Source organism: Natrix helvetica, assembly GCF_964273705.1.
Source record: "Natrix helvetica genome assembly, chromosome: 5".
Classification (NCBI taxonomy): Eukaryota; Metazoa; Chordata; class Lepidosauria; order Squamata; family Natricidae; genus Natrix; species Natrix helvetica.
In genome coordinates this window covers 58,028,154-58,041,314 of record NC_138551.1, presented here as the reverse complement: position 1 = coordinate 58,041,314, position 13,161 = coordinate 58,028,154, and the positions used below count along the sequence as shown (strand labels likewise).

The 13,161-nt window shown below is 36.1% G+C and overlaps 1 protein-coding gene across 4 annotated transcripts in view; it reads left to right on the top strand.

Annotated features, from left to right (window-relative positions):
* Positions 1–13,161, top strand: part of NRAP (nebulin related anchoring protein) — a gene marked incomplete at its 3' end in the record, with an annotated part of 80,734 nt that overhangs the window by 41,484 nt on the left and 26,089 nt on the right. For all 4 annotated transcript variants that reach the window (XM_081956464.1, XM_081956466.1, XM_081956465.1 and 1 more), the window contains exons 17-26: positions 1,231–1,338; positions 2,000–2,101; positions 3,162–3,359; positions 4,041–4,145; positions 5,192–5,290; positions 8,059–8,163; positions 8,836–8,943; positions 9,166–9,477; positions 10,827–10,931; positions 12,512–12,610. In XM_081956464.1, coding sequence (XP_081812590.1) covers positions 1,231–1,338; positions 2,000–2,101; positions 3,162–3,359; positions 4,041–4,145; positions 5,192–5,290; positions 8,059–8,163; positions 8,836–8,943; positions 9,166–9,477; positions 10,827–10,931; positions 12,512–12,610 — 1,341 coding nt within the window. The remainder of the gene's footprint in view (positions 1–1,230; positions 1,339–1,999; positions 2,102–3,161; positions 3,360–4,040; positions 4,146–5,191; positions 5,291–8,058; positions 8,164–8,835; positions 8,944–9,165; positions 9,478–10,826; positions 10,932–12,511; positions 12,611–13,161) is intronic.

Sequence of the window (13,161 nt, the reverse complement as noted above, 5' to 3'; positions counted from 1 at the left end):
ATGATCACATGACCTTTACCTTTACCTTTATTTCGATTTTTATACCGCTCCCTCTCCCCAAAGGGACTCGGGGCGGTGTACAGTCAAATGAAATAGATAAAATGGACTACAAACATGCAAACATAAAAACATAGAAGAGGAGGCAATACAACACTGTACAGGTAAAGCAGATAAAAACAATATATAAACAATCCTAAAAAATACCCAATTAAAATTACCCAGTTAAAATATATCTGCCAAGAGGTATAATGAGGTTATGAATGGTCCAGGCCGGCTAAACGGAACAGGTGAGTCTTCAGTTTTCGTCGAAAGGAGAGAAAGTCGGTGGTGGTTCTGATATCGGGAGGGAGGTCATTCCAGAGGGTTGGGCCCATCACAGAGAAGGCTCTACTCCTAGGTGTCGCCCGTTGGCACTGCCTAGTGGACGGCACCCGGAGGAGCCCCTCCCTGTGAGAGCGAATCGGTCGCAGGGAAGTGTGTGGTAGGATGCGATCCCGCAAGTACCTAGGTCCTGAGCCATGGAGCGCTTTAAAGATGGTCATTAACACCTTGAAATGCACCCGAAAGACCACAGGCAGCCAGTGCAGCTCGCGCAGGAGCGGTGTTACGTGGGAGTACCTAGTACTCCCAAAAATAGCCCGCGCGGCTGCGTTCTGGACTAGCTGCAGTCTTCGAGCGCGTCCCAAGGGAAGCCCCATGTAGAGGGCATTGCAGTAGTCCAGCCGAGACGTCACCAGTGCATGAGTGACCGTGCGTAGGGCATCCCGGTCCAGTAGGGGGCACAATTGGCGCACCAGGCGAACCTGGTGGAACGCCCCCCTTGCCATGGCTGCCACATGGTCATCCATTGACAGCCGGGCATCTAGGAGGACGCCCAAATTGTGCGCCCATTCCACAGGGGGCAATTGCTCGTCCCCTATGGTCAGCGATGGAGTCAACTGACTGAACCGGGGTGCCGGTAGCCACAGCCACTCAGTCTTGGAGGGGTTGAGCTTGAGTCTGACGGCAAGACGCCACAACCATTGCAAGTATGAGCCAGTTGCAAGCACCAAAATTGTGATTTCATGACTGCAGAGGTGGTGCAATGGTTGTAATTTTGAGGATGGGGAGGCCATTGTTAACTATCATTAGACAAATGGTCATAAGTCAACTGATACCTGGTTTGCTATGTTTTTATATGCATGGCTTATTTTTATTAATATATAATATGCAACTCTATTTTCTTCCTAGATTAAATACAAAGAAGACTGGCAGAAAAGCAGGGGCCGCAACTTTGAAATGAAGTTAGATTCCAAGTCTTTGCTTGCGGCCAAAGCTTCAGGGGATCTTGCCAGTGAAGTAGGTTCTATATGTTTTTGAAGGATTTAGTCATAGCAAAAATCAGCATACTTTATATAAATGAAAACAAGTTGTTTTATAAATTCAGGGATATGATTTGTTTCTGAAAATAATATGCCATAAACTAGGATAGAATAATCATTGCATTCTAGACAGTTTCTGAATGAAACTTCTGAAAATTAATTTTCAGGACTTGAAATTAAACATGCATGCAGAAAAATATAGACAAAATCTTAATGGACCAAAACATGTGTTTAATTCATTTCAAAGTATTTCAGGCAATGTTTAATTAGTTACTTAGATTTAGTTAAAAAAAGACTGTATTTAACTATAAATATTCTCAGCCCCTTTTAACCCCAGGGATATATTTTGGGTTTTGTAACTGTTGTCATAAAATTGTTGCCTTGATATGTACCACCAGTTATAAAGTACCTTAGAAAGCAAAATGTAAACTTCTGAGTTAAAGACCAGAAGAGATTTTTTTTTAATAGTTGCCTCTCCTCTTTTCAGGTAAGGATTCAGGTAAGTGAAGAGCTCATTGTGCAAAGTGTTTTTAAGGAAAAAGAATTCACAGTATTAGATAATTATGGTGTATATTATTCAGGCTTTGAAATGTTAGGAAGTTCATATTCTATAATTATTATTTATTTTCTTTATAAAGATTAAATACAAAGAAGACTATGAGAAAATGAAAGGAAAAGCTTTGTCAACAAAAGATTCAAGACTTTTGCACTCTATGCAAGTAGCCAGAATAAATAGTGAGGTACGGTAAATGTCCTTTCATATCCACTTTTATTTTTTCTTTAGGATTTACAGCACCCACTGGTTACAGTAAAAAATATATCAGTATTTCTTCTTATTAGACTTCTTTATTAAGCAAGACAATAGTGGTTAGGGTTAAAAGCTTAAATCCTGTAGAGATTGGAGAACAAATAGTAATAATGATTAAATCATGTTTATTACATTAGGAATCAGGCTCACAGGATTTATTTCTTATTCCTTTATAATTTCCTTTCACTGACTAGCAGTACATCTGTTCAATCATTAGATATGTCAATTGTGTTTAACTCTAAGCAGGGTTGGCAAAATGGATAATTCAAACTCTTCATAATTATTATAAATGCAGATGTGCAATATTTGTGGTTTGGGATAATATAACTTATTGCCAGAATTTCAGATCTTAGTTCAAAGAAACTTGCATTGAAATTTGGTTCAAAATAAGTTATTAAGGCTATTATTTTTTGTATAATATGCATTGAAATCTTTGAATTTATGCCAATCTAAATCTGCATGAGATTGTGTGTTTATTTGGCTGAAATATGGCAGAACACTTTCAGAGGCGGGATATTCTTCTTCTTCAGGTACTGATTCTTTGGTCTTTGCTTGACCCCTAGAAGAAATGGGATCATAGCACAGCCCCAGCAAAAAATATGGCATGCTTGTGGTACTTTGAGCCACATTTGATATGCAGGTTAAAGTTCTTGCAAATGAAAACAAACATTTGCCTAATTTCTGCAGCCAAAGAATAAAGCATGAATTATTCCAAATGCAGTAACCAGCATAATTATAATAAAACTTTCTTTGCAAGCATTGTGAAATGTAAAGAAAATTTCACAATGCTAGCAAAGAAAGCTGGAGCAGAAATTTAGTCTTTCAACTCTTAGTCAGATAAGCAGGATTGTGCAGAGATTTGAAGGAACTGAAAGTTCTTTTTAAATCTAGTTATTGTTTGTTGTGTGATAAAGGTAACTTCTAATTCAAGATTGGTGTTTCATCAATGTGTTTTAATTTTTGGGTAATGCAATATGTTGATATTACTTCAGATTGCTTATAGAAAAGATTTTGAGAAGAATAAAGCACATTTCCATTTACCATTGGATATGGTAAATCTGAAACATGCAAAGAAAGCCCAAGCTCTGGCTAGTGATGTTGACTATAGGAAGAAAATACATGAATATACAGCAGTTCCAGAAGATCTAAAGACACAGTGGGCCAAAAAGGCCTCTGGACTACAAAGTGAGGTAGGATAAAAGGCATTTCATTAATATTTTTTTAAAAAAATGCTTATAAGAATAATAATGTTATTAATATCTATTGGTTGCTGTTTGGTCTATTAAATCTGGGCTACAAAAATCCAGATTATCAGTAGATGGAAAAATCTATTTTTTGTCTGACATCTGTTGGTCATTCAGAGTTTTATAGTCCAGATGGTACAGCTTGGCTCTTATCATTTACAGACTGTAGTCTTAAGACTGCAGACCAATCCACATGGAATTACATATGCACTGTAAACACAAAATGTATTTAATTTGACTTAAATTGTATTTATTCTCATAGAAGGATATTTTGTAGAGCTGAACTGTAGTAGTACCAACAGTAGTATCAAGAGTTTTATACAATTTTATACATTTATAAAGTTGTATATAAAACTTTATAAATTTATATTGCTGTTATAACTTACATCTTTATTTGCATTTATTATTAGATTTATATCCTGCTTTTATTTTGTACATCCTAGGATGGTATACATAATGGTCTTGTCTTCTAATTTACCCATGACAGCTACCTTGTCTGAGCTGAGAAAAAGGGACTAAGGGAGGACTAGATGTCTCCTAATTACTCTTGTTACACATAGCCTGCCAATTTAATATAGTTTAGTAATACCAGTCTACTTAAAACTTGTGAATTTTCTTTTCCTTTAGCTTCAGTACAAAACCGACCTTCAGTGGATGAAAGGAGTTGGCTGGATAGCAGACCAAAGTATCAATATTGAACAAGCAAAAAAAGCAGGAGAACTCATTAGTGAGGTCAGTTTACTGATTTTACTCAAATGTTATACTGTTGAAACTTTATAAAAAGCAAAAGCACTTGTAAGTATGCTGATGGCTTGACTCACTGTGTTATGGCTTTTCGAACATGTGATTGACTGACTGTCAAACCATCAGTTGAGCTATATTAAATTAATAGCAACAAAATTTCTGCAAATGGAGAGGTTTGCAGAATTTAGCATTTGGTTAAAATATTGAACCCCCTGTTCTAATGGAGGTATAAGCTCCATCCTTTTTTATCCACAAGGAATGTCATGATGTAGTGATAGATATGAAGCAGTATATAAGTCTAAATGTGATTGCCATTGCTATAAATAATAGGTGATTTGAAAGTAATTTCACCAGGAGAGATATAATATGGTACAATTTTACCATTGTACCATATTATACCTCACCTGGTGAGATTACCTATTATTCTGGTCCCAACAGTTAGGAAAGGATTATTTTTAAATGCCTCTTTAAGGCTTCTAAGGGTTGTAGATGATTGCATATGGAAAATGAGAGCATTCAAGAGGACAGGTGTTGCAATGAAAGGTGTTGCAATGAAAAGGGACAGGTGCTGCAATGAAAAAGGCATGTTTCCTAATTTGCATCAAGATATTGTTTAATAAAGGAACTAATATCTTTATCTGTCACTCTGTTTCACCCAGAATGAATGCAGCCATTTGCTGGCTTACTTTTCTCTAGACACTGTAGAAAGAATCGACAGGAAATGTTCTATTGAACTGTCTAAAAGACAAATAGTCAAAGCTGGGCCTTAGATAAGGCTCCTTAATCTTTAAATTAATGAAACTCCATTATTTAAAACTACCAAACAAAAACCTGGAAAAATGCATGAATACTGTTCAACTTACATTTCATCAACGGAGCTAGCTTTAATTTCCAGTTGATAGCAATGTTTTTAAAAAGAATCCTTGCAGTGCTATTGGGACCTAGACTGGAAATGAATGGCATACCTGACCAGTTTTAAAGTTGAACAAAAGTGGTGAAATGTCTGAGTCATCTTAAAATGTTTTTTTAATTAGAAAAAGTATCGACAGAGGGCTGATGCTCTAAAGTTCACAAGTGTTGCAGACAGTTCCCAGCTCCAACATGCGAAGAAAAGCCAGGAACTGCAGAGTGATGTGAGTCTGCCTTTCATTTTCTTTCTGTATTGATTTGTTATTGTTAAAAACAAAATCAATGAAGACAAATTGGTTGATGATTGGTTGATTTATTCATTATGTGTCACCAAGGCAGTATTAACTCATATTGACATCAATAGTTTTTCTCTATGACAATCTAACTCTAACCTGATCCATCTGGTTCTCTGACATTGCCATTGTAAACTGAGTCCATTCCACCTTGCTCCTGCTGCTCCTCTTTTCTTTCTTTTATCTTTCCTAACAGAAGAACTTTCCCAGAAAGCTAAGTATTTAGAAACACCAGCACTGAAAAATAGGAAGATTCAGCACTGAAATTTTTTTATTTCTTACATTGGTTCATATGTAGTTCATCTGTACTACTATAAGAGCTGCAATAGCGCGGTGGTTGGAATGCAGTACTGCAGGCTACTTCTACTAATTGCTGTCTGCCTGCAATTTGGCAGTTCAAATGCCACCAAGCTCAAGGTTGACTCAACCTTCCATCCTTTCAAAGTCGGTAAAATGAGGACCCAGATTGTTGGGGGCAAGATTCTGACTCTGTATACCTCTTAAAGAGGGCTGTAAAGCACTGTGAAGCAGTATATAAGTCTAAGTGCTATTGCTGTCAAGCCTGAATTTAATTAGGGTGTGGGATTGTTTGTATCTTTGGGGATTCTGAGATGAATTCACTTTGACACAGTTTGAACTGAAGAGGGGAGGGCCGAGGAAGATAGAGCCTTCAGACAAAACAATATAGCTAGCCGAAGTGCATTCTACCATCTGGCTGACTGGAGAAGGAGGAGAGAAGTCTCCAGGCAACCAGCTCTTATCTTGTTTGGCCAACGTGACAATTTGTTTTGGAACAATGAACAACTATTACTTATATTGGGGTGGAGAGCGCAGAAACTTTCAGTACTGGCTTTCCACCAGTGGTGCCAAGATGATGTATCTAAATAAATTTATTCTTTGAGGAAATGCAATGCCTCGGACTGCAATTTGTGAGAGGTGCAATACTTGGAACCTGACAGTTGCTACTAATTAATGTTTAGCTTGTTTTAAGATTGATGTTTTTAGTATATGTATATTTATCTTTTATGATTGTAAACTGACCAGAGTTACCTGCAGTAAGATGGGCAGCTGATAAATTTTATAAACAAACAAATAATAAATAAATAAATAAATAAATAAATAATGTAGCAAGGTGCTCGTTTACCATAGTTTTGGATATTGTGGTGATTAAGGCCATGTGGTAAACTACTGAGGAAAAACAACTTCTGCATATCTTTCCTCAGCAAGACTCTCCTGTTTGTTGCTAAGGTTATGAGTCTGTCATCCGCAATTGCTAGACACAATTGTTGAGAGTTAGATTGCAAGTTCAAGTTTCAAGTTTATTTGATTTATAGACCACCCCCTCTCCCCGAAGGGACTCGTTTCATAAACTATCATTGGTTGCATAGTTAGCAAGAGGTTTAGACTGGATTTGGCATTTTTATCCGCCTACTGAGACCTTCTCCAGCTCCTGGGAGGGCAGAGGGTGTTTAATGGAGTTAACGATATCATCGCAAGATGTAATCTGTTCGAAGTAAAGTTGCCTTCTGCAATTGACTAATGTTGATTTTGTCAATGCTTATAGTGTTCAAGTGGTGTTCTAGGTGCAGCCAAGGCATTTGTTATTATTGATAATATCTTTGCTGCTATCTTTGTTTTATTTACCCTTATACTTCTATTTATAGGTCTTTGTATTTTGTGATTTTTCCCCAGTTTTTTTTCTTTTATTCTGCTGTCTCCAGGGACTGCAATGTCCACTATCTAGGCTTATTTTCTTTTTCTTAAGAACAATTGTTAAATCAGTGATGGCAGGTGCTTGTCTGTTGAATTCTAAAGTGCCCGAGACTTAGTTTCTACATTTTCTATTACTTCGTCTATTTTGTAGTCTTACCAGTTCTTGCTTGCAGGCAAAATAGGCGAAGTAATAGAAAATGAAGAAGCTGAAGTGCTCTGGGATACTATTTTTATTATTCTGAAATCTTTCCATTATTTGGAAAATAGATATCATACTACTTTGTATTAGCATATTAGGGGAAAGCAGCCCATTCTGATGCAATATAATATGCAGAAGCTAGCATCAGCTGCAAACCAATTTTTCACACTGTGAATAAGAAATTGTTTCATTCTCTTATTGTAATGGTTCTACTGCGTACACAAATTGTTATCATAATGATATTATTGACAAACCCAATGCTTTACAAACTAGAATTTGGAGAAACAAAGCATATTCATGAATCATTATGACTTGTCCATGAATTTATGACTTCTTTATAAATGCTAGTCAACAGTTACATCATTGGCTTTTTAAGAGGATTGCAATCTGAACTTTCCTTTCCTTTCCTCTCCTCTCCTCTCCTCTCCTCTCCTCTCCTCTCCTCCCCTCCCCTCCCCTCCCCTCCTCTTCCCTCCCCTCCCCTCCCCTCCCCTTCCCTCTCCTCCCCTCTCCCCTTCTTCCTTTCCTACTCTATAGGGCATTGGTGTATAAATTTATAGCAAAATGTATGGAAAATCTCCTGTTCATTATCTAACATTTCAAGCTATGGTATGAAAAAGTCTGTTCTGTCTACCTGAACCCCTGTAGCCTGTCAGCTAATGTCAACGCTACTGGGCTAAAGGTTGAACCTAGCAGAAGGCATGTTGATATATTTGTAAAACCTTAGATATTTCTTGTTGTGCCTTATGCCTCTGGATGTAATGATTTGGTCTGCTTTTATGAACAGATTGCATACAAGTCAGCAAAAGAAGATTTTCTTCACAACTACACCATCAGCAAAGATGAGCCTCTATTCATACAGGCCAGAATAAATGCCGCGAATATTAGTGAGGTATGTTGAGATTTGAATGCCAATGTGGAGTTTGCGGAGAAAGCCTGAAAAATAGCTTACATTTTAAATAATAGTAGAGAGTTGCTGTGCTTGTGCAAGTTCTGAAACATTTCTACCAAAATACTTTAGAAAGGTGCACAAGCCATGTGGACAACTATACATTTCTACATAATATACGTTTATATAAAATAAGAGTTTAACAATATCTCCCAAGAACTTCGTGAATTATAATTTAGTATGGATTCCGAGTCTCTGTTAGACAATGCTAGCTAGTTCCTGTCAGACAACTACTGTCAAGTATTCATTAAGAGTGACAAAGTCTCTTTACTGTTTTGGGTTCCAATTCCCAATTGCCCCATTCTGCATCACAAATGTCAGGAATAATGGAAGCTGAGATTTAAAGTGTTTGGATTATCCCATTTGGGAAAAGCCACTATAGAGCTTTTGAAGTTGAACACCTATGTTACTAATTTTGACACCTTTCATAAGGATCTTCTTAATTTTACCAATAGAGAAACAAACAAGCTGGGTTAACAATAGGAACTTGAAAGGCATTTGAATAACTGGTAAAACAATACAAATCTTGACTCCTTTTGGAGGTATTGGGTGCTATTATGATGCCTGTGGCTCATGACAGCAAGCAAAATAATTGTGGTATTAATATATTTTTAGAAAATCTACAAGAGTAGCTGGGAGAGGCAGAAAGAGAAAGGATTTGAACTTCATCTTGATGCTATACCATTCCTGACAGCCAAGGCAAAGAGGGACCTAGCAAGTGATGTGAGTATTGATTTAAAAATACTCTCCCTTAGGAATTATAACTAGAATAAATGCATGCATCTTTGTTTAAGCATTTTGTTAATCAATAAATTATATTTGATAAACAAGAACCAGAATGTAGGACATACCTTTATAAGAAATGTTACCTAGATTTGATTCCATAGTTAATAATGAGTAGACTATTTTGTTCTCTTTGCTGCCATAATCTGTTTTTCTCAACAGATAAAATACAAGGAGAATTATGAGAAGACTAGAGGAAAGTTGATTGGAGTGCAAGATGTGAGCCAAGACTCACAAATGGCTCACTTGCTTCATGTATCCAAGTTGCAGAGTGACCTGGAATACAAAAAGGCATTTGAAGATGTAAAGAATCAATTCCATGTTTCCATGGATATGGTAAATCTTGTCCATGCCAAGAAAGCTCAGGACCTGGCCACTGATAGAGGATATAAGACAATCATGCACCGCTATACAGCCTTGCCCACAGATATGAAGGTCGAATGGGCCAAGCAGGCTTATGGCTTGCAGAGTGATGTAAGTCCCGAAGTTCATTACTTTTGTACAACCTTACACTCTTTTAGCCATTTGGGGCTAATCATAAAGAATAACTTTGGATCGTTAATCTTTGGTAGGTTTACTGATAACAACTATCACAAGTTCACTGACTTAGTATAATCAAACTCTATCAAAGGGTAGCTCTATCAAAGGGTCAGGAGCTTGCTAAATTATAACTTAATACAATATGTGATCCCAATATGGTAGAAGTTGTAGTGCAATTTGATCTGGCGTGGCACAATTCCTCAGTTAGAACAAATGTACACTGTTTATCCTGGATGAAAAACAACTTCATTTATGGAACCGTGTAGGTTTTTAAAAATACAACTTTGTATAAATTTCTGGAAATGAGGATAGTATTGCAAACTGGATCTGGAAATGAAGCTAGTATTGCAAGCTATGCAAAGTGAGTGCTTTTTCATAGTAATATGTTTTAAAACCAATATTATGCTTCTCATCGACCTCTATGTGATTGGAAAGTGTACTTAATGTTTTTGGATCAGTATTGGTCATCATTATGAACAGATCAATAATGCAAAGGATATGTTCTTTTTTCCCATGGATTGGGTGGGTGGGTGGGAGAGTGTGTACACAAGCATATTTTTTTAAATGGAGCTAATTTGAATTTATAGTTTATACTACAATTTTTTACTCTTCCCATCTTGGAATGGTAAGAAATTATGCCACCTATTTCATCAACCATACCAGAGGATGGACCTCTGTAATAGAGGCACGTGTGTTTGCCTGATGATGAAGAGTTCACATATCCCTCTCTCACATAACGTAGGGTAGAAGTAACACATGGGTTATTTGCACTGGCCTTTGCCAGCTATACAAAAAGAGATTAAAATAAGTCATTCCTGTATACACCTTCGCTAACTGCCCCAAAATCTTTCCTATGGCTGTAACTCAATTCATACTTACCTTGGAGCAAGGCTTATCATTCTCATTTGTCTTATTTCAAGAAAATAGACAAAAGGTTTCTATGGGAAAATCTTTTGAACCAGCCCTGATTTTCATGACTGATACTTTGAGAATGTTGTCAGAAACCATTTAGTCATCAGTAAAAGGGAGTAAATAAATAAGTGCCTCCTCGACGCATTTTCTTTTAAACCTTATAGCAAAAAGGTTCACTGTCAGCACATTCACGGTCTCTTTTCTAAATCACCCCCCTCCCTTTCACATTTCTACCAATAGTTGCAAAGCAGTGGATAAAACAAAAGCAGGCTCTAATTTGGCTCAGTTGGTGTTCTGATGTGTGAGTTTTTTAGGTGGCATTTTTAATGTGTGAGCAGCCACAATGGAGCATTTTCATTTCCTTTTGTCAGAACCGATACAGAGCAGATCTGAACTGGATGAAAGGAGCCGGATGGATCGCCACTGGGTCATTAAATGTGAAGCAGGCTCAGAAGGCAGGAGAACTCATTAGCGAGGTGAGATTTCATGACAGCCGTAGCAATACCTGCCCCATAATGCGTGTAACATGTCGGTATAAAATTAAAATAATTCCACTGAAAGGGGGAGAAAAGAAAAAGGCTCTCAAAACCAGGCATTGTAGTCATAATTAGAAGGAAGCCAGATACCAAACAGAAAACAGCGGGAGTCCATATAGTCTTTCAAAAAGCAAAGGAGGTTTCAAGTGATATCATGAATAATAATGGCAATCAAACAATTGCTATCCCACCACCTTGCATTTTATTAATGAAGTGCATCAAGGCTTAACATGTATATTTATGACTCTAATATGTCTAATGCTCAAACTCTCCCATTCACATACTTTTTTCAGTACAAAAACAAAAACAAAATATAGCTTATAAATGCTTCTTAAGACCATCCACAAACAAAATATTCTGAATTCTTGAATATGCATTCGTAGCAAGTATGTTAAAAGGATTTAAGGATTCAGAAGTACTTTTGTGCAGTCACACTAAAGATGGTATGATGACAGGCATGGTCATTTATAGCAGAAATACATTTAGTCACCGATTTTCTAGTAGAGTTTTAGTGTTGCCAAAACTGTTCGACCAGAGAGTACAAAACAAAACAAAATATTTATGCTTTTACAATATTTTTTTAAGCAAGCAATATTCAGGCACTTGGTATAATTATTTTGCAGCCTTAATATTTTCACCATTGAAATGGCAGTGCTTTGGAAGCTGTGATTTTTACCAACTATATTTCACTTTTGCTTGTAATTATAATTTGAAGGAATGCTTTTGTTTTTTCCCCCCTAGGAAACATAAGAGTCTTTTACGTAATTGTTATGAACTCTATTTTTATATGTACGAGGATATTATAAGTTTTTGAAGCAAGTGTCTACCTTTTTAAAAAAAATAAAAATACAATATTTTTATAACAACAGTTAAATTGGCGACCCAATTATTTTCACTTGTGGGGATAGCACAATAAAGACGCACTCTAAGTGATGTTAATGTAAATGTCGCAATCCAGCGTCCTTGAATTAAACGATCTGTATACAAATAAAGGAAAAACATATGATCAAATGTCATATATTTTTTGTAACATAAGCAATAAGATAGGCTTTCAAAAATGCCTCTTTGACTTGGCTTCAATTTTTATTATTTGTGTTCATGACTCAAATCATCAGCTTTCAAATAATGCACAAAATACTATTGTAGTATTATATTCAAATAGCTGTTTTACTTCAAGGGCTTACCAATATAGAATGCTAGTTTGTATTTCAGACTTCAGGGGAATGCTTGAAGGTTTTTTCCATGGGATTCTGGGCATTTTATTACACATAATCCTCTTGAAATGTTTTCCTTAAATTTTAAGTGGAAATGCTGTATGATCACACTATTAAAAATTAGTTTTAAATGGAAACTAATTCTAATATGAAAGTTCTTAGTTGATAAGCATGAAGAAATAGGAATAATAATTATGTTTACACATTCACTCTAATCTCAAGCAACCTATGATTTTTTTATTTCAAATAGCATGAAAGAGCAGCACAAAATTCACTGCTTTTATCTTTTTTTTTTTTGCTCAACAGAAGAAATACCGTCAGCACCCATGTGCTTTGAAGTTTACCAGTATTAAAGACACTCCTGAGATGATCCAGGCTAGAATTAGTTATAACCAGGCTGTGGATGTAAGTTGTAATATATATACATTATGATTATAAAAGTGGTAGCTCTTTGAATGATCTGATTGAAGCACTAGTTTTCTCTGTCATTGACCTCATTCTCAGGAACTGAGAAACTTGTGTTAATGGAAACCTACCATTCTTCTAAAAGGCCTAGCAGAACATTTATATATAGGCAGATAAATTTGTAACCCTGTCCTGAGTCATACACTTTGATACGTTAAACATATGTTTACAATTTACAACCACATCAGCATCATATTTGTAATATATTATGTATGTATGTATGTATGTATGTATGTATGTATGTATGTATGTATGTATGTGTGTTACAACCCCTGGTATGCCCAGTAAGGGTATGGCTAGCTGATGAGAGCTAAATAGCTGGAAATGGATCCATACTAGTCTCCTTTTATTTATTTATCAGCACAAATACAACATATATCTATATCTATATCTATATCTATATCTATATCTATATCTATATCTATATCTATATCTATATCTATATCTATATCTATATCTATATCTATATCTATATCTATCATCTATCTATC